General features: G+C 39.3%; 1 protein-coding gene across 1 annotated transcript in view; it reads right to left on the minus strand.

Moving 5' to 3' along the window:
* The window catches only part of LOC120514322 (atrial natriuretic peptide receptor 2-like), an 81,034-nt gene that overhangs the window by 43,775 nt on the left and 15,539 nt on the right, over positions 1–21,720 (minus strand). The window contains exons 6-13 of the mRNA XM_039734646.1: positions 19,368–19,470; positions 17,327–17,472; positions 13,992–14,064; positions 13,749–13,896; positions 12,185–12,271; positions 8,977–9,120; positions 5,447–5,568; positions 3,795–3,936 (exon numbers count right to left, since the gene is read on the minus strand). Of these exons, the coding sequence (XP_039590580.1) occupies positions 3,795–3,936; positions 5,447–5,568; positions 8,977–9,120; positions 12,185–12,271; positions 13,749–13,896; positions 13,992–14,064; positions 17,327–17,472; positions 19,368–19,470 (965 nt within the window). The remainder of the gene's footprint in view (positions 1–3,794; positions 3,937–5,446; positions 5,569–8,976; positions 9,121–12,184; positions 12,272–13,748; positions 13,897–13,991; positions 14,065–17,326; positions 17,473–19,367; positions 19,471–21,720) is intronic.

Raw genomic sequence — 21,720 nt, forward strand, 5'->3', positions numbered from 1 at the left:
TAAATACAACAGTGACACTAACATAACTTAGTGAGGCGTAAAATATTCTGATCTATTTGGCAGTCATCACTGAGACTCCCGAGAAGAGTCTTGCATCACAACTAACTACATTTAGTGTCAGAGTTAGTGGATGACTGACAAAAAGGAATTCCCTTGAAATTTTTCTTTCTGCTTTATCTGTTTCCAGATATTTCTATTCTTTCTTTGTTCTTTTAGTATCTCACATTAACCGAGTTTACATTGATCAGAATGTGTTGCTTGCTTCTAAGGTACTGTACGCTTATAGCCTGACAAAGCTTCTTATGCAGATGTATTCTGTCCCATATTCCGGCTGCTCATTGATGAATGATCACCACCTTAAATGTAACATCTCCAAATATGATACATTATAAATTCTGCTTCTCCCTTCTCTTCACAGATCTCAGTATTGCTCCAGATAAAACCACCCTCTTCATATCATCTGCTAATAAGAAATGGCAGGACACCCCACAAGTATCTTTCATTCCCTCTCTTTTTCCTATTCTCAACATGTCTTTGCGGTGCGACTCCATATTATGTAAATGACTTCATTCTATCATGTTACCGGACACATTTTTGTTCTTCATATTCAGTTATTAAATATAAAACAAAATGCAAAAGACACTTATTGTTATCATCATGTCTGTCTGTCTGCATGAAATAACAGGTGTTAGCCTTGCACCAACTTTACACAGATAACCAAGAGAGGAAATGTAAACGAGTAGAAAGTTGAAACCAAGCAAGTCTTTTTAAACATTCAGCACCCACATGTAAAGCCTAAAAATCCCAGTAAGAGAAATCAAAGCAAAGATCTGAAGTTGGAAATCTTAGTCGCACCTCTAACACATGTACAACGGTAGATTTTTCCTTGATATCCACAAACTCAAATAGTGACACATCCAACGTGCCAGTTCTTGAAGCAGCGTGTGGATGACGTCACCCATGTAACTTCTGGGACTGCACAGCATAGCAACCATCGTTGTATCATTACAATGGCAGCACAACAAGGTACTGCCCAAGAAATCGTAACACCTTGTTTCCTAGTGGATTGATGCAACTAATATTCCTACAGGAAATTTGTCTGAAAAGTTCCATTTTCATTGAGATATCTCAAATAGGACATGCTGTATTTGTGTGTAAAATTTTCAAAATCATCTTTCTTAAAGCAAAGAAACACTCTGTAAAACCTCAATTACTGAATAATTTACTTCATCTTTGCCTTGACAGAGGTAGTTTTGATTTGTGTATTTTCCTCGTTTAAAAGTTCAATAGTTGTTTCTGATAGCAAAACAATTCCCCAAAGCAAGTTATCAATATACCAGTAGAGTTGCCGTGAACTTGCCGTCACATCAGCTGCTTTGAGTACAGGTAGACTGTCATAATGATTTTACCTGTCCATCAGATAGTTCTATGAATTTTTTGTTTACAAAATATGGACTACAATCAGGCATAAACCTACATGTCCCACAACTAAGAATTGTACATCAGTCAATACAATTTGTAGCTCACTTTTTAACGATTCATTTTTTATTGAATCAAAAATAAAATACAAAAATGAAATAGAGGAAGAAATAACTATGAAAGTAGACAATCCACCCTATGACACCCCTACCCAACCTGAGCCAACAGGTAGATATTATGGAGTTATCTATTTGCCAAAGAAAAGGAAAGTGAAGGGCCCATGATTGGACCAGACCAGCAAAAAGAAAAAGAAGAGCTTCATTAACAGAAACAGACACAGGATCAGGATCTACAGCAAACCACGAGGAAAAATAATACAGTTTTCAAATGAATTCTTTTGATACGCCTTCTATAATTTATTTCAAGGTGAATTAAATTATAGAAGGATTACCACTTGTCCACAGAAACAAACCTGCAAGCATTCCAATAGACAGCAAAGAATTTTTTGGCTGCGAAACATTCACACAAAAAGGAAGGTTTGAGTGGAATATTTAAAGGAAAAAACACATAACAAGTGGCATACGTGAAATCAAAAGAAAGAGACAGGAAAACCTTGTCAGAGTACATGCAGAAAAGAGCCAGGGATACCAAGGAGAAATAACTGTCAAAGAGGATCAAGGGTGAGGCTTATCAGAAAGAACTTACAATAGTAAGGTCAAGTCTGTGTACAGTTTTAACTGGGGTTGCTGGTAGTTGGGGGTCTCTGGTGTAATTATGTAACATTGCCAAATGTAAAGTCCAGTACAGTTGGGAAGAAAGAGAGAGAGAGAGAGAGAGAGAGAGGACCAAAAGAAAATCAGGCAGAGTGGCTTGCTGAGGGTGGAAATGGTTTTTTGTGTGAAAAAGAACAAGATAGACATTGCAGCAGGTTAGTTGGTAAAAGAGCAGTTAGCGAGACCCCAAATGTTCTGAGCACTGATTGGAGTAATAGGCAGGAGCAGAAAGTTGTACTAGGAAAATTAAACAAGCCTTAAAGAGTGTGCTGAGCTGTTGGACCAATCCTCAATTACGCTGTTCCTTTCACGCTTCCAGAAATGGAATACACAAGGCCAGGCCTGCATTGAGAGAGCAGAGTTATGGAATATGGCAGTGAAAGTATGCCCTCTTTCTTTTAAGGATGCGAGGAACTTTTCAACACGATGCCAAGTGCTGATGGCAAATGACAAGATCAGCCTCAAGAAGACTTTGGAGAATTTAGACATTAGGGAGGCAAACACAATACCCAACTTTTATCATACTTGTCTTTGAGCGTACATTTTAACTGCAATACATTTTAAAATGACCTATAAAATGTCTTTTATGTACTCAAATATGTGCAATTAAATTCTATTATTACTGTTATTTGAACAACAAAATAAAGTATGATCATTGTCTATGATGAACTAAATGAACAAGAATTTAAAATGCTTTAACTTTCAAAGCAGTTAACTAAGTCCACACCATGCATATATTTTATAACTTGATTTAATATTCTTCGCTTTTGGTGATAAAGATTGCTCCTTTAACATCTACTCCTTCCAACTGCTGTACCATACAACTTAACAGTCAATTTATAATTGTTATTCTCAATTAACTTTTAACTTTGCACTGCTATAATGCTTAGGAATATAATGTATATTATCTGGTTTTTGTAAGTCATTTTAAATTAATAATAAAAATAATTATAAATTGCATGACTTTTTTGTTTCATTTTGCCAGACTCTAAAGCCTTTTTAAAAACAAAATTCGAGATTCTCTGCAACACAAATTAGGGTTAGGGTTAGGCAGTGCTTAGCTCTGCCGCCCTGGGCCTCTCGATCAATCCTCCTTTTCGCAGGATTACAGCACAGGCACATCAACTCCAATTGGATTCTTTACCTTCCATAGAGCTTGTCAGAGTCTCCTGGCGTTAATGACGCTTACAAAGTTTTATTTTATTTATGTAGGGATGTCTGCAAAACAGGCTGAATAGGTCAAATTTCGTTAATAAAGGAAAATCAAAAATAACTGTATGAGGCAGTGGGTAACCTAGAGAGCAATACCTCATGAGCAAAACGTGTAATAATTCAAAACATTATAGTAAAGCTGACACTTTAAGTGACGTTTTATAATCCAATGAGGAAAATTTAAAAGGTAAATATAAATGTGAACCCAAAAATACAATTCATTTAACAAAATGAATTTCCAGTAGTTAGAAACAATGATTCCTACTGATGACTAAAAACAAAAAAGATGACTGTGCACATGCAGCATTAATACATGAAAAAATTAAATATTTATTGAAAATGCGGAACAGATTTCAGCTTTGTTTCCTTTAAATGCTCCACTCTGACTACCTGTATATGTCAGCAGCAGGAGTAATGTTTGAGGAGCTTCCCAAAAGGACCTCTGGAGCACAATAGAGGCGCGAGAACTTCCTGCTAAATATACTACCCGATTTCTCAAAGTCTTCTTTCCGGTAATTTGCCAGACCATAATCTGTTGAAATGACAAGAATATGACACAAATGTCAGAGAGCAATTTTAGCTCAGCATTGGCAGACTCATACAGTACATTACATCCAAAGATAGGAGCTGTTAGCTAAACTCAGCTTAGTGAGCATTAAATCTTAATTAGCCATTGGAACAATTTCATTTTGTACTGTAGTTGCAGCTAGTGTATGCAATAAGCCTAAATTGAGCAATGCTTTAAATGCTCTTTTTTTAGCCTTTCCAAATGTAATTTGTTCATCATACGCTAGACTCCACTTCATGGACACTTCAGAGTTCTTTCAGAACTTGTCATTGTAACTAATTCTTATTCCAAGGTTTTTTGTTTCAGCAGTAGTTTGATTAAGCCTGATTTGATGAGTACAAAGAACTCTTGTTCATAAAAATATATATTGTAGGCACTGTAACTCATTTATACCACATCAAACCAAACCACAACACATATATCACAGGCTCAAATCCACAACCTCAGAGTGAACAGCTCTGTGGTACGTAGAGTGACACGTTCAGTGAACATTCAGCACAAAGTTGGTGCAACGTTGTCACCTTCCTTCACCTAAACAAGTGACATCAAATCTCAAAAGCAAAAGGCCACAAGGCTATAGGATTTTCAGAGGGGGATGACTTGCAGCGATTGTGACACAAACAGATCATACTATTACATACCATTCTGAAGCCACTTACACCAATGTTGTGGTGCCATTTCATGGTCAACAGAGGAAACATCAGAGGAAAAGCAGAGTGTCTGGGGGTACTCCAGGGGCAGTGTGGAAGAGTCATAATATAATATATCCATCCATCAATCCATTATCCAACTGCTATATCCTAACTACAGGGTCACAGGGGTCTGCTGGAGCCAATCCCAGCCAACACAGGGTGCAAGGTAGGAAACAAACCCCAGGCAGGGTGCCAGCCCACCACAGTAATATAATATAATATAATATAATATAATATAATATAATATAATATAATATAATATAATATAATATAATATAATATAATATAATATATCAATCCACCATTATCCAACCCGCTATATCCTAACTACGTAATATAATTTTAGTGGTTGGAAGCATGCACTGATAGCGTGTTGCTGCGCCTTCAACACAACAAACCACCTAGATTGGGACCCGAGTGCAGCGGTGACACCTCAGCACCACACTGGAACAGCGTGAGGTGTTTTACAGTGGCTGGAGTGCCAATCCTGCCACCAACCCCAAGTTTTCCCTGCGAGTTGGATGACCTGCTTGCAAGGTTGGATGCAGATTAATGTCATAATATAATATATTCAAAATGTTCATAATTTACAACTTCCCCTCATTTGGCACACATCAAGTACAGTAACAAAGAAGGATAAATATAAGCTTTCTTTTACATACACAGTGCAGAACTCACAATATGGAGGATTATACAATTTTATACCTTAACCACAATGTTTTCAGACTTATAAAGAATAATACAAAATATGAAATAATTATTTGTAATGTGAACCTGATTACCTGATATTTTGCAAACCCATCGGTCATCGATGACACAGTTTTTCGAATGAAGTCTGCCATGGAACATTTTGTGCTGATGAAGATAAGCCATTGCACGAGCTATATCAGTAGCAAATGACAATCTAAGAAGGAGACACATGAAGACGAAGAGCTTACTTTAGAAACTGCTTGGACTAGAATTCCCACTGACTATAGTCTGTTGGTTGCTAGCAGAAAGTTATAATCTGCAAAAAAAGTACACATTTCCCCCAGGGTTACATTTTGTGTCATCTTTCTAATTTCTGTAGGATCGTTCCCCTGGCCATGGTTTCAGAGAACTGGAGGAGCTCACAGTGGACAGTATGTGGTCAGTAGCCAACGCTGCAATCTGTAATATACTCCTTTAGCCTTATAAAACAGGCCATACTCTTCAAACATCAAATAAAACACTCAGCTGCGTTTCCTCCCTGAACAATGAGAGTACAGGACAAACTGAATTTTATTAAGTGCTCAAGCCCTAAACGTGCTTCTTTCATCTCAAAATATTTTGTGTAATGTTCGGCAATTATCCAAACCAAAGTGTGAAATCACTTAATAAACACTCGCCCTTAGGTCGCACCTGAGATCACAGCAGCTCTAAACCTGATCTCTGTGGAGCTGATGGGTTGATTTGCCTGTGAGTTGTTACTTTTGTTTAATGCCACTCATTATGGCCTTGAATTTCTTGTGGCTTCTTCCAGCGGTCCTAACGTGAGTCAATGGCCAGATGTCTGACCACATGCCCTGTGATGGAATGGTGCCTCATTCAGGGTGAGTTCTTGACTGCGAGTCTTAACTGGAAAAAGAAAGTCTGAATAGACAGAGTTTATGAAAATGACTTAAAAATGAAACCTGTTGTGTCATCAGAAAATGTGTAGCACATGCTTTTTTTATTATTTCCACATCAATTAATGAGAAAGGGACTGTTAAACTACATCATTCTAAAAAAAAATTGGCGTGGATGGTTTTTTGTAATCGGTTATATTTACCTACATTGTGTAATGAAATTCCATGTAAAATCGGGAAGCTGCTAATTTTTTCTTTTATTGTTTCTGGTTCCTGATAGATATAAATACAGACAATGCAGCAAAACCTTTCTAAACGTTTATGGAATTTCAAAAGATTAACCTGTTTCTGAATAAAATAATCGCAATTGATCAAAATTGTGTTTTATGCTCCAATTGTTCATTCACTTTGTAGTTACCAGTTAAACATGACATTTGTGCCCAACCGTCGATGAGCACAGCAGCTTCACTAGTGGGTTTCAGACTCTTGAATTTAGCAGTTTAATACAGCAGATGGCAGACAACTGTTATATTCAGACATAAAGCTTAGGAGTACCAAAACACATGAGATTAGGCCTAAAACACAAAATGTGGTGTACAAGGCAGTAAAGCATTGTAATTTGCCATGGCAGGAAATAAAAGGAGTAAAAATGAAAGCATTCCACTTCTCTCTCTTTACTCCCACACTTACCAAGCATGCAACTAGACTGGAAAAGGATCTGTCAAGTATGACGCATTTTTCTGTTTAGTATTTCAAGGTAAATTACATAGGGAGCTAGTTTCATTCGGAGGTGCGCTTACATCTATATCCAACACTGAAGAGTGACGACAGCGTTCCCAGGAAACAGGAACATTACATTAACTCAGCAGGTGAATTCACTAGATTTTTGGCTTGGAGCTTGATTAATAAGTACAAGATCATAGGGTTAGGTCCAGAATGGGACTGATAAGTAACAGGTTGCACACTAATGATCTGCTTCATTGGTGGTAGAAACCATGTTCCATCATCTTTTGCTAAAGATGGCAAACTTAAGATGAGGATTATGTTGTAAAGGACTCAACCTGTGACCTGAAGTGTAACAATATCATTAGCAGGCAATAATAAAAAGTAAAAGGCAGCTTCTTTGATTATTGGATTATTCCTTCATCAAATCAGGCCTAGGGCAACTATTTGTCTGCTCTATAATTAGCTATAAAGTTTGAGAACTGGAAGCTAATGACCTTTGGTGTTAGAAATGGGATGGCAAACTTAAACGAAGAAGAGTACAATACAGTTATGAAAACAATGCAAGAACAACATCCATGAAGGCTAAGTGATGGTAGCTCTTCCAGCCACAGGAATGCTAAACTACATGAACAGACTAAGTCACTAAATAGTGAAAGGCTTTTTGTGCAAGTCAAGATGGTCGATTGGTATTAGAAGTGGAGCCACTCCTCATCACAGTTGACCAGAAAGCTTTTAAGTTTCAATCCAGGAGGCATCGGACCAATGGCAACTGTAGCACAAGTCTTTTATACTGGTGTCAGAAGTGGGGTGGTGAACATAAATCATGTAATCAGTGTACCGTAAGTAAGAAGTAAACCTGCTACACAGGCACTGACGTACACATCCATCGCATGTTGAGGCAGAGCGACAGGAGCCTCTCGAATTAGAAGAACATTGTTTAGTTTAATATGCTAAGTCAAATATTTTTCACCTCTATAGACTAATTAGTGTAAGGTCTTACATTCAAGTCCAAGAGGTATAAGAACCCAGACCATCCTTCCTCACAGTAAGCCAACCAGTGTGAGGTTATCAATAGGAGTCCACAGATAGTTCACTGGTATTAGAAGTGTGTTAAGTGAAGACAAGCAGGAGTGGAGTGCAACCAAGTTAAGGAGTTAACCTGCTACAAGAGCGGTGTTGAAACATTATTATTCCACACTATAGTAGGGTTTATTAAACCTCAATAAGCTACACTGCGTGGCTTTCAACACCAAAGCTAGGTCTCAGTTTGTAGCAGGCTGACCCATGTGGACTATGACTTAAACCTATTGAAGTTTATTCTTCCATTTGCAAAATGAGATAAGCACCTTAAAAAAAAACCAGAGAACAAAGATTCCTCACTGGTCCTCGGGCTCATTACTTATCTTTCAATAATGTCACTCTGTAAAATCCCTGATGTTTCTGCTAATGACAATTACTGTACAGTGTGTACTGTACGAGTGAAGCAAAAGGAATTTTTGACAAGGAGCAGATGGATTAAAATCGATGAAAGACGCCAAGGCCTGTACTTAGGTTAACATTTCTTCTAACAGCCATGCAGGTCTCTAAGGAGGCTAATATTCCCAGTAGAATGAAAATTAACCCAAATGACATTAGACAGAAACAAAGGTCATATGATGAATGAGTGGGGTCTGCTATGTCTACATCACAGCTGAGCACAAAAACACAAGTGAGAGGGTCAGTTTTCAACTAGTAAAGGAGCATGTTCAGATAAAATATAAAAGCGAACTTTGAGAAGGCAGTGCTGGTTATTTATGGATAACTCATTGTTTTCAACTCTAGTTTTAATCATTGAGTGTTTGATGTGCATCTGTGGAGATTATTCAATTCATGATTTCTTGTCATTTTCCACTCTACCAATATACCCAATTGTGAAATTGTCTTGCTTTGTTCCCACGGAAAGCACCGGATTTATTATGTTAACTTATATACAAAAATACATTTTGATTAAAATTGTTTACCGGAAACCCCAGTTCAGAGGAACTTCTTCATTTAAAAGAACATCAGTCAGGCTCCCTTTAGGACAGTATTCTGTTACTATGGCAACATTTGGGACTTCAATTGATCCACCAATGAATTTGCACAGATTAGGATGATCCAACTCCCTATGGAAACAGAGAAGATTATCAGCGTCAGATGGATGTGCAATCAAGGTCTGCACTTTAAAGCAATTATGGATGGGGGACTGAAAGAAACACAAGACTAGAAAATCAGACAGTTCACGGAGTCAGACAATTCCACGCATACAAACTGAATAGCTTATAAAGAAGCCCTCTTTGGAAGATTGAGTGTACAAAGAGATATATGATGCATTAACCAGATGTGACTTTGTACCCCCTTTGACATCTTCTTTAGCACATTTTTCTGTTTTTCATTGTTTAAATAGTTTCCTGCCTTCCCTCTTGTCTATTAAATGTCTTTTCTTTTGACTTACTAGTCCTCACGTAGCTCTGGAATTGAAAGCATTTTTTATCTTCAGGCTTATCAGCATGAATTTGCACTCTGCTCTGTGTCCAATATACTGTATTACTCTCCGTAGCACTTCAAGGGGAAAGGCAACTGCTTTATCTTATAGGCTACTTTAACAGCATGCATGATTAATAAGGTCTGCCTGCTTCCTAGCAACTCTAAATTACACTTTTAATTATGAGGAATTTTAAGCAATCTATACAGCCAGTGCCAAAAAGGAGGCTAGAAATATGTAGGGAGCGGGTGATGGTGTGGAAGTCCAATACCAAAACGGTCAATAACCAATAACTGTTGCCAAATCCAAAATGCTAACCAAACCTTAAGTCTAAAAGGGAATCAATACTTGTTCTAAGCCAGAAATACCACAAATATTTCACAGAACTCTCTTTTGATGTGTACAATCTCAGATAAAGATAGACCTGTGGAGTCGACTTATATAATGCTGCATGACATTATTAGTGTGACTTCTGAACTGTGTCCCCCAGCAACTAGGAGTTGTGTCTCAACAATGGGATCCTCAAAATGGCAGCATCCATAAGAAAACAAAATGGTGCAGTAATAAACGAAAATACCAAAATAATTAAAAATATCTAACCTTAATAGGAGCCAAATAATGATACAGAATTGTTCCTCAAAAAATGCAAAGAGAGATTTCACTAAAAAAATAAAAACGCCTAATACATTCGTAATGACATCTACACTGTGTGGCTCCTGGATCTCTGGATGGACCCATCTGGTTTATCAGGACAATGCAAATAAAATGACAGCAATAAACTAGGGCTGTGTAAATCTTAAAATGGCACCCAAGAATGTTCCTCTGGCCCATAACCCCCAGCAATTGACCAAATATTCAACAGTTGAGCCACTGTGCTAGAGTCAAGCATGCGCTCAGTCTCATAGAAATTCTCCTTTTCCAGGAGCTGGTGGTGAGAAGATTTACTGTAAGAGTTAGAAAAACCTGGACACGTGAAAATGGACAGGAAATGCCAGTTTATAAGCGACTGATCCAACTTATTTTAAGGTGGTGTATGGGCCAAATGAGGTAGTTTTTGGGATAGAACCATTAGGCAGATGTCTTGTGTAGTGAGCCACATATTATGCACAGCTTGAAACTCAAGAGTCTATATTCTCCTATGATCAGCAAATCACTTGGCAGAGGTTTCCACTTTCTTAAGTACTAATGTCCAAGTTTAATTTTTTCCAGTAAAGTTATGTCTCAAAGTAGACACAGGCTGAAGATACTGAATTCAACTTTAATAAGCTCGGTTTCAAAGTAAATTGTTCTTTGATATTCAAAACCCCTACTGAAAAAAAAAATGTCAGAAAAGCATATAAAATCACTAATACATTTTTAATGAATGTCTACATCATAACAAGATCCTAGTCTGCATTTTTTGCTTTTATATTTCCAAATATTGTTATGAACTAGGAGTCCCAAATCACTGAAGAGTCCCAACAGTTCCAATAAAACTTCCAATTAAACATAATGTAATGTAATCTAATAATCCCCACTGATGGGGGGGGGGAATTTACCGTGAAAATCCCAGCAAGATAAGCGGGCATATGCAGGATCTTTATAAAATAAAAAATTGTATTCTCACAAACTGCTTTGATACATTGTAAAGCTCCAAACAAGACAAAAGGCACAAAGGAGCTGACGGCAAAGGCAATCCAAGGTAAACACAGTCCCAGAATCCAATAGCAAAGTCAAAACACAGAACAGAAGGTGAGAAGAAATGTAGAATTTAACAGAAGCACAAAGCACAGCGAAAAAGACACAAACTCCTCAACTTCAGAGCGCCTCCACAATGAACCACCGGGGACTGTGGGAGACCCTCTGGATTTATGGGCAGAGGGCGGTTCCTGTCTGTGATTGGCAGGTATACCTGCCTCTAGAGGGACCCCCCACAACATCACCAAGGCGTTGAAGTTTAAACAGAAACAATAGCCAATAAACATAAATAAATTAACAGACACAAAAGAGTCAAAAATGAACAAAGACAACATGAATTTAAAACCAGGCTGGTGGGGAGCCCTGGCTATAACATCACATACACCTTCTTCCTTTGTTTCTATTTAAAGATTTCTGCCCTTGCCTTTGGTCTCTTAAATTTGATTATACTTATTTTGTATTTAACTATAGTATTGTTAAATAAACCTATTTTAAGCATCTATTTATAGTTTTTGGTTTGGAGAAGGGAGGTTTTATGCTTTAAATCTTTCCCTTTTAAGAACTCCTAACCGCCAATTAGCCTGACTTGCACATCTTTGGTGTATGGGAGGAAAGTAGAAGAGCTGAATGAAAGCCAACACAGACATGAGGAGAAGGTTCAGACACTACACAGTCAAACCCTGGGCTCAGGAGCCATGATGCAGTGCATTTAGAACAAGCACAACGTAGGAGACATGTTGTCCAATTTAGTTTTCTTCTGCCCAAAATTATACCTGCCATGCACTAACAGCACTGCGATAAAGTCAAGCATTTGTTCAATAAATTTAGTATAAAAAAATCAGTTGACATAGCTATCAACCTACCATATGCACACCATCCTAGTTCTATTAATTAATAATTGAATCTTTGGTTTGGAAGAAAACATACTTTTTAACTTGACAGCAAAACGTTCACTGGTATTAATAGACAGTGACTACATCTGTTAAATTCAGCTTTCTAAAACATTAAGGAAAGACTGTTGTGTTTACCTGACTTCTTTCACTTCTTTTCGGATTGATTTTGACAGAGTGAAGTGTTTCTTTTGCAGTCTTCGTATGGCAACTGACCTTCCATCACTGCAATTCAACAGAAGGAGCTTAATACTTCAGAGGTACACAATGAACCTTGAGAGAGCAGTGCTAACACAAAACATAAATGTTCACTGGACTCACTGTACTTCTAATTTTAGATTTCAAAAATGTAATAATAGTAGAATTATAGTAGAAATAAAATAAGAATATGAAGATCATCAATGAATAATTAACCGATGTGTTCTGCATATAACTGCACACAAAATGAACCCTGCACACAATGAGTCAGCCATTTTGTATTTTACATTATATTATGCCATTGATAACTGATACTTTACTTTACTGGACATGACCAGTATGATACATCAAACTTCATAATGGAATTCATTTGAGGCATTTTATAAAACATATAATAGAATTAAGATGTGAGCCTCCTGAAAGCAATGCAGTGACATTGTTGTTACACAATGATCAAGAGCGATATTAGCCTTCTGGGATGAAAGAACACACGGAGAATGTGCTCGGAGAATTACAGAATTTCCACAAGAGGAATGTAAATTGTGACATAGTAGGTTTAAGTCCAGAAAAGGAGTCAAACCCATTGAATATAATGATAAAGACTTTAGATTAGAGAAGGTGAAAAGTGGCATCTCACTTTATTTCAAGCCTGCTGTTCACAAGTCTGCATCAATCCCTTTCTCCTCATTTTGGGCTGAGTTCATAATCAAAATGTGTCGATAAAAAGGAAATCTTATTTTATAAACTCAGTGTCTAAAAAAAATCTCAAAAACGAGCTGTGTGGCCTTGGGACTAAACTGAGCTTCAGATCGCACCATTGGCTCATTGTGATGGTTAATTGTTTGAAAGGTCCATGGACCCCCTAGAGGTTCATTTCCTTTTGGGAAGCTGATGTATGGAGTTTTGATTTTCTTGTCCTCAGTTGTCAGCTGGTTTTACCTTCTGTTTGCATGACTTTGATTACATTTTAAATAAATCTTTTGAATCTTCATATTACTGTACCTTTAAATAGGCATGTGTGCTCATGTTTGTAAATGTCACATGATTTTATACATTTTTGTTGCGTTTATAATGACCATGCTTAGACCATCTTAATGAATGGCAACCTACGTGTATAAAAAGAAAAAACAAATATGTTTGCCTGCTTGTGCGATGTGATTAAAATATGAAGTGATGTTTATTATGAAAGGTACTATAACCAGTTATCCCCATCGCTCTCCAATGTCTAACCACAGACACCACATTCTGATGTTTAAAAAATTGGCTTCCATGCTACCGTCAACAATTTCATTTAAAGTGAACGCAGAATTAGCTTTGAAATTAAATTAATATGTAAGACGTCATCATAAAAAGATTCATTAGAATGTGTAAAAGTCAAACAAATCAAGGAGCAGACTTGTTATTAAAGCTCGGCCCATGAGTGTCTTTCCCTAATTTTGCGCCTTCAAAAAATTTCAATGTATAACGAAGTGCAGTAAATTTTAGTCTTTTGAGTCTGACATACTAAACCCCGACTTCTAGGCAGCTCTGCACCGGTGAGGTGCTTTTGTCAGTCTTCACAGTGATGTCTGTGACGTGGCTGGTGTTGGAGAGATTGTTCAGTTTCTGTAAACTTGTAATGCTACCAAATCCAACGTCATCATCAATTTTGCCTGATAAAGAAAAACATAAATCAGGAACCACAGATTATTACAATATACCTGATTTCTTATTAGAAGAGTCATAATAAAAATGCCAAGCTGCTTACCAATAACGATTTCCTTAAAATTAATGATCCAGCTCTCATCCCAAAACATCTTCTGCTTCTGGTACTGGAACCACTAAAAAGAAATCATTCATCAGGTTGTGAGATTGAACTGCAGTCAGGCAGAACAAGTGGAACAGCAGCTTCTTAACATAACTGGTTCAATAATTAAAGCTCTAAAAATCAAACATCTTCTAAGACAAATTATTTATTTCCTAAGAGAATCCTTCAGTATAAAAGTGTTATCTGGGCCCACTGTTTTTGGGTATTGTAGTTAAAACATGGGTTACAAAATGAACTTTACTGCGGAGAGAAAATTTATTCTAAATCGTGCCTTGACAATACAATAGTGAAAGTAAGGCCATGTAAATCTTTATTTTCAATTTTGTCCCCAAGGGAAAATTGTCTTTTCACATGACCTCTGGAGGTCAGAGTGCAGGGTCAGTCATTGTAAAGCTCCTCTGGAGCAATTATCAGGTTAAGAGCCTTTCTCAAGGGCCCAGGCCCATACTCCTGTCAAGATAAGCAAGCTGCAGGCAGTGTGACAAAGCGGTTAAGGCGTTAGACTTCAAGCCCGGAGGTTGTGATTTCAGATCTCGCTACTAACACTTTGTGACCATGAACAAGTCCCCTCACCTACCTGTGCCTCAATTTGAAAAACTGAAGAAATGTAACCAAGTGTGAATCTCAAATGTTTTAAGTCACCTAGATAAAGGCCAACGAAGTAAATGAAATGCCTGTGCCTCCTGTTTTCTAAACACACTTGTCTATTACAGCTCCAGAGACCGAGAAATTTCAACTAGCGGACAGGTTAGGTTGGGGAGCATGCACTGGTACGGCACGTTGCTTCACCCACCACATGATGAAACAGCTCGGGACCTGGCTGGCAATTAACCCCCACCTCCCCCTAGTCCGGTCCCACCAACAGGAAATGACCCTCTATCTGCCGCAGCCGGGTGTAACGTGGGCATCCCCTTGGCCTGGTCCAGCTGCTCCGGTTGTCAACAATGAGTGCTAGCTGAATCACCTTCAGAGAAACGCGTCACATGGCCATAGTGCTGTAACTGACGCTCCCTCACAATGCAGGTAATGTGCCTCATTCAGGAGACGCAGTACCAAAGGAAACCAATCAGGGCACTGGATAGCATCCATGTCTCGCAACCATATAGCAAGACAGGAAGCACCAGGACTCTAAAGACTTGGACCTTCATCCTTTTGCATAGATATCGGGAGCGCCACACACCCCTTTCCAGCAATCACATGATCCCCCCATGCTCTCCTAATTGGTCTACTGACTTCATAGGAAGAGTCTCCAGAGACATAAATGTCACTGCCAAGGTAAGTAAACCTCTCGACAAGGTCGACACTCTCTCCGCAGACAGACACACTGCTGATGGCTGTGCTCAAAAGGTCATTAAAGGCCTACATCTTGGTTTTTATCCAGGACACTCACAAGCCCAGACACTCAGACTCCTCGCTTAGTCTCTTGAGTGCCCCAATCAGAGCCTCCATTGACTCCGCGAAGATCACAGCATCGTCAGTAAAGTCAAGATCAGTGAATCTTTCTTCACCAACAGATGCCCCACAGCCGCTGGACCCCACGATCTTACCCAACACTCAGTCCATGCAAGCTTTGAACAGAGTAGGAGCAAGAACACACCCTGGCGAACCCCAGACTCAACTGGGAAAAACACAGAGGTTCTGCCTCCGCTCTGCATGGATCATGAGTAATTTGGTGGTGGAACCTGCACTTCTTAATATTCCCGGCATTCATTGTAATGTTTCATATTCATTTAGTTATTCCCTGTCAAATTATTAATCATTAATGAATGAATACCACTGAATTAATAATAACATTAATGAAAATGAGTCATGGTAACAATCCATTTTCTAACCAGCTTAGTCCAGTTTATCACTACATGAATGTGATGATTAATTATTTACAAAGCCAGAAAAATAAGATTTAAAAAGTTAAGTCAAATGAAAGCTGTCTGCTGCCTAATGTGTTAGAGGGTAAACTGCAATTTCCCTGGTTTAGTTTCCATGACTGATTTACTGTGGGGTGCTAAACAAGTCACTTAATCTGCGCAATCATAGTGTGTCATGCATGCGCCCCAAAACAAGCCTGACTGGGGTAAGCAATGCCCTCCAGGGCGAGAGATGGCGCTGTTGTTAATGGTATCCTGTCCTTTCCCCCTAGCCCAGAGAAGACACCCAATGAGGACACTCCTTCCCAGCTGTGACATGTAGAGTAAGCTCCGCCCCTTCCGGCTGACCTGCCATATAAAGTGTACTCAAGTCCACTAACAGCCAGAGACGCTTACAAGAGGAAAGAGAGCACGGCGTAACTGGCCTTACATTGATGTCTTTCAAGTTGTGTGTTTAAGCACCCGTTTGTCTTTCTTTCATTTTTTGGTTGTTGTTAAATGGGGTACCGCAACACTTCTCCCTGCTTTTGATTGCTTCCTCGCCGTAAGTGCATAGCCCCTTGAAATGCTGCTCACAATAGAAACGTCCTCTGTAAAGTAAAAGAAGCTTGCCTGTCCAAAGACTGTAAGATTAAAAGATGTCCAATCACATTCCAATTTGATGAAAAAGAAGACGATTTATTGTATTATGGTGCTTTTTCCCTCATCTGTATGGGCCACTGTTTGCAGGTACGTCACTTACAGGTGAAGTGACCTGCTCAGGGTCATAGAGCGGGCAGGTGGAGATTGAACTAACAGCGCTGTGGCTCCCGCTCCAATGACTTAGCACTGGGCCCCCCTGCCCTAACAATTGAAACTGATTGCGTCAAGTGAATCCGCATTTGTTTCAGCTGAGCACACTACAACGTTGATTCAAAAGACCTGAATCTGACAGACAAGCACTGGTGATTTACAGTATGAAGCAACATTGATTATAGAAATTAAAGCTGTAGTCCACTGTTTGACATCCTGGCATTTAGAGGGAATTAATTAGGCCAAAACAAGCATTCAGCTCTTACCGCAATCATTCATTCGGTGTACCAGTTTAGCGTTCTTTTCAAAACAAGGCCCCCCTTCAGTTAATTGCTCAATCACTCACACTCATTTCAGACAATTAAACTCAGCCATTTAAAACGAAGCAGAAGCCTCGGCGTCTCTTTAGTTTGTGTTTTTCCCTCCATCTCTCTCACTGTAGAAATTGTGTTAGGGGGCACAGAGGTTATCCTCTCTCTCATTCTTTCCTTTGTTCCAAGCCATTTTTCACACTGTCTGCTGTGCTGCATCTCCTTTTTTAGGGGTGGGCAGTCACCCAAATCAGCCTGCACAACTACAATAACCGCCATTATAAGGATCAGCATTTTTCAAACTTACCACCATGGTGAGGATGAACCCAGTGAAGAAGACAGCCACCGGAAGCCCAATAGCAAGCTTTATACCCAGCGACATTGGACAGGTGCCACAGTCAGCCGGACAGGTTAGGCAGCCTTCATCGGGGTCACAGACATCATCACCGCATACTAATGCACACAAGAGATAAGCACGGCTCTAGGGTAAGGGGGTCTTCTTTTAAAATGGTGCAGTTTACAGCTTATAGCGCCCTTCATCAAACACTGAAATATTGCAATTATATCGAGAGGGAAAAAATACAAAGCCAACCAAATGAAAACAGATATTTGTAATTTGTAAACAGCTCGTACTTTCCCACTGTATTATGTCTGCATTTTTATTCTGTTTTTTCCATTACAGTTGTAAAAACTGGAGCAAATTCTACCAGGATCTAACCAAAGCAGTCAGTCTTGCATGCTCTGTGTAGCTAAATTCCTTTTATTCATTCCACCATAAGTCTATCCCAGCAGTGTAAAGAACCAACCCTGGGTGGGATGCCAGTACAAAGTGGGGTAGTTTACGTATAAAACCTATACCCCCTTAAATATGGTCCATTTAACATTTGTGCTATGGAAGGGACCAGAAGTAACTGGACAAAAGTGACATGGGGGCATGTGGAGAACATGCAAGGGCAGCAGTTAAACCCTGGTTGGTGAAGGTGACAGGCCGTAGCACTAACCTCTGAGCCTGGGGTTTATCAGCACCGTGGTTTGGTTTACGTTGACACTTTAAGCTTAGTGTGCCTTTGAGAAAAAGCCTGCAAATCAGAGAGCTGTTAAGGTGTGCTGTATGTTACTCTTTAAAATGGAGGAATGCTGACGTTTCTGACAACTCAGTTACATGTATTTGCTTTGCAGATGCTTTTATCCAAAAGAGGTCAACATGATCAAGTAAAGCCAATCTGGGGGCCTGTTTAGGAATAAGTGCCACAGGACAAAGTTTCAAAACTGATCTTTAGATCCATGCAACACCGTACTTCATCACAGCCTCTTGTTCTTCTATCTAAATATCAAATTTCTACCCAGTGACCCTGGGTGTCATGAAGACTTTGACTCACTTCACTATACTTCATTCTGCAGTAAAGCATTGGCTGGTGTGATGGACGACACGCATGGGCGTGCAGGCGTCCCGGCTGGGAAGGAGTATGGTTCCTAAAGTGGACAGAAGCCCAGCCCTATGCCACCATAAGAACCAGGGCAAAGATTATGCTATCTCGCCCAGAAACTAGGCGGAAGAGGCCAGTGCCAGAGTAGGTAGGGTGGGTTGGACCCAGGAACAATACCCAGCCGAGAGGACAATATAATGATAGGATGGGGGAAAACAACTCAGAAGGACTACAGGCTCCCTGGAACAATAAGAGACAGCTCCCTTGGGTCATGTTACCTCTACGGATACCCACAAGGCAATCTGGATATTGTAGTTCCCCTGAACAGATTTTTTGGGTTCTGTGGGGGCCACCAGTGGGTGCTGCAGGGATTCCTCATTTGACACACAAGTGCATCCATCGAGCCACACCCTGGCACTGCAAGTACTCTCAGGTCCGGGATAAAAGAAAAAGAAGCCTCTTGACCTCATCCAGGTGAGTCAGAGTTGGGTGGAAGTGGACATGGGAGGAGAAGGGAACAAGACAGCATTTGTGTCTATTGCACTTTTGGAACCTCTCTGGAAGGTAGTTGTACAAGTAAACCAGTTTTATTTAAACGGGACTTGCGTCTGTAAGTCTGGGGTTGGGCGATCTCTGGCACCCTGTCCACACTAGTTTAAGGAACTTACTGTAGGTCCTGTGAAGGTAATGGTGACTATCAACCATTTCTGACACCACACAGCCATCTTGCTATTATCAAAAAAATATGTTCATAATCTTGTTTGTCTATAATCATACTGCATAGGAATAAAATATTTTAGACTTAGTGAACCATGATGTACAAAAGGCAAACAGATTTAGCCATGAAGCTATCTGCAGACAACAATTCAAGAACATCCCATAAGAACTTCTAAAGAAACATTAAAATATCAAAATGACAACCTAGTGGACTGAGAACGGACACCTTAGCCTCCAAAGCAGCATGCATCAGGCCAATTTTGATGTGCGCAATAATTGAAGTGACTCCAAGGTGAAACAGGACCACCTATAAAATAAACAGAACTATTTAGAGGATGCAACAAAAGCACACCATATTGTTAAATATACTCACTCAACATTAGAGAGGGTGTCTTCAGCTCTCCATAATAAGTGTGTGTAAGCACCCCACCAAGCACAATAATAATAATCACTTTTTACATTCACATTTTACTTTTCTCACTACTCAAAGTGCTAAAACTAACATTACTCTGCAGCATCCACCAGGATGATACAACAGCAGACATTTTTGCACCAGTATGCTCACCACACAAGAGTTATTAGGTGGCTAAGTTGTGAGAGTGATAGCCAGATACAGACAGGGGAATAATTAGGGGGCAAGAATGACTGTCAGTGGTTCTCAAACTGTGGGGCAGGACCCCCTAGGGGGGCACAAAGTAACAAAAAGGGGGCGCGAAGATGTGAAAAAAAGAAAGCAAGAATCAAAAAAGTGAAAAATACATCTATTGAAACCAAAACAAATTAACTTCAACTACATTCTGATAGTAGAAAAATAAATATAGAGTTAGATAAATGTCGATAAAAGTTAAGTAGGTATAATAAAATATGCATCTATGATACAGTATATCATTAATTAAAAAAGAACAAATTGGTATTAGTGGGCTCCTTTCAAAAAAACGTTACTTGCGATTAAAACTGTTATGAAAACTCGGGTGGCAAATACTTAAAGAAGATTGAGAAACGCTGGACTAAGCCATGGTGGGCAATTTAGCCAGAACATCAGGATACCCCCTGCTCATTACAAAGGATATCCAGGGATCTTTAATGACCACAGAGAGTCACGACCTCAGTTTTAGATCTCATCCAAAGGACGGCACCATATTTACAGCACAGTGTTCCCGATACTGCACTGGGGCACTGGGATCCACATCCACATCCCCCTGCTGGTTTTACCAACATCTCTTTCAGTAGCATCCCAAGCTTTTCCTAGATGTACCGGCCGAGGCTGAACATGTTTAGCTTCAGGTGGATGACCTATTCTGAAGTACAGGTAGAATGGCTGCTGGGTCACATCACAAAATCCTAACGGAAATAAAGTTATCAGTGATATATGAAGAGTCAACTAAATGTAACTTCACACAGGGAAACCCTGGCTTGAGTTATTTGTAGGTTTAATGTGCTGAGGTGAAAGGCATATAAATGTTCAAGTTTTGGAAGGTCTCTTCATAGAGGAATACTCCTTCACTTTGTGCGGGCTCAAAAGTAAACATGAAACAGCAGATACTCTAAAACAGGAGTAATTGCACTATTAAAAGTGGGATCAGTATGTGGAACTGTCACACAAACACACAATGGGGAACGGCCATTCACCTCTCCCTATGCTTGGGTTCGCATGCCTCCATTGTTCATTAGTATTCACTATGATGAGGGATGTCGAGGTCTAGTTTACATGGAGTCTGAGCAGAAGATGAGATTTCCAAACATGGCGGGTGCCGCAGTTTGCACCCATGCTGTCATACAAGAACTAAACACCAACATTAACTAAACATTCAGATCGATTGCCTTTTCTTTTGCCATTTTCACAGGGTTAATCGTGGGTCAGTTCTTACCATTTAAGGATATTTGAGGACACAGACATTACACTCTTTGTCGTACACACAAGTTTAAAATAATGTGTGATTTATAAACAGACTGCAAGTCAGAAAGATTTGGAAACATTTGTTCATGCATCTCCACGTTTAAAATTGGTCACAAGAATGTTTTTGGAAATAACTGTATGTCCACATTTAGGATCATTAAAACACTGAACATTACGCACATCAAGTAGCCGACTGCACTGCCCATTGGTGATGCTCAGAACAGATGGCTCTGTAAGGCGAGTTTATAAATTGCTCCAAAGTAGGTTCCAGTCATAAATTTATAATGACAGAGTGAGTGATCTAACAGGCGGCTATGACTATTATGTGTGTAATGTGTATCATATCTGCGGTGGGCTGGCGCCCTGCCCGCCCGGTGTTTGTTTCCTGCCTTGCGCCCTCTGTTGGCTGGGATTGGCTCCAGCAGACCCCCGTGACCCTGTAGTTAGGATATAGTGGGTAGGATGATGGATGGATGTGTAACATATTATTCATTTAAATTGGATACTTTTACAGGCTTTAAAACTTACTAGAAAAATAAACATTGGTAGAAAAAAATAATAGAATATCAGGAGATATCTACAATTTTCAGAGTATATCCTGCCTAAAATTTAAATGTCTTTTGCAACTAAAATTCATCCAAGGTAATACAATATTAGCTA

Source organism: Polypterus senegalus, chromosome 14 (assembly GCF_016835505.1).
Source record: "Polypterus senegalus isolate Bchr_013 chromosome 14, ASM1683550v1, whole genome shotgun sequence".
In the NCBI taxonomy this organism is placed as follows: Eukaryota; Metazoa; Chordata; class Cladistia; order Polypteriformes; family Polypteridae; genus Polypterus; species Polypterus senegalus.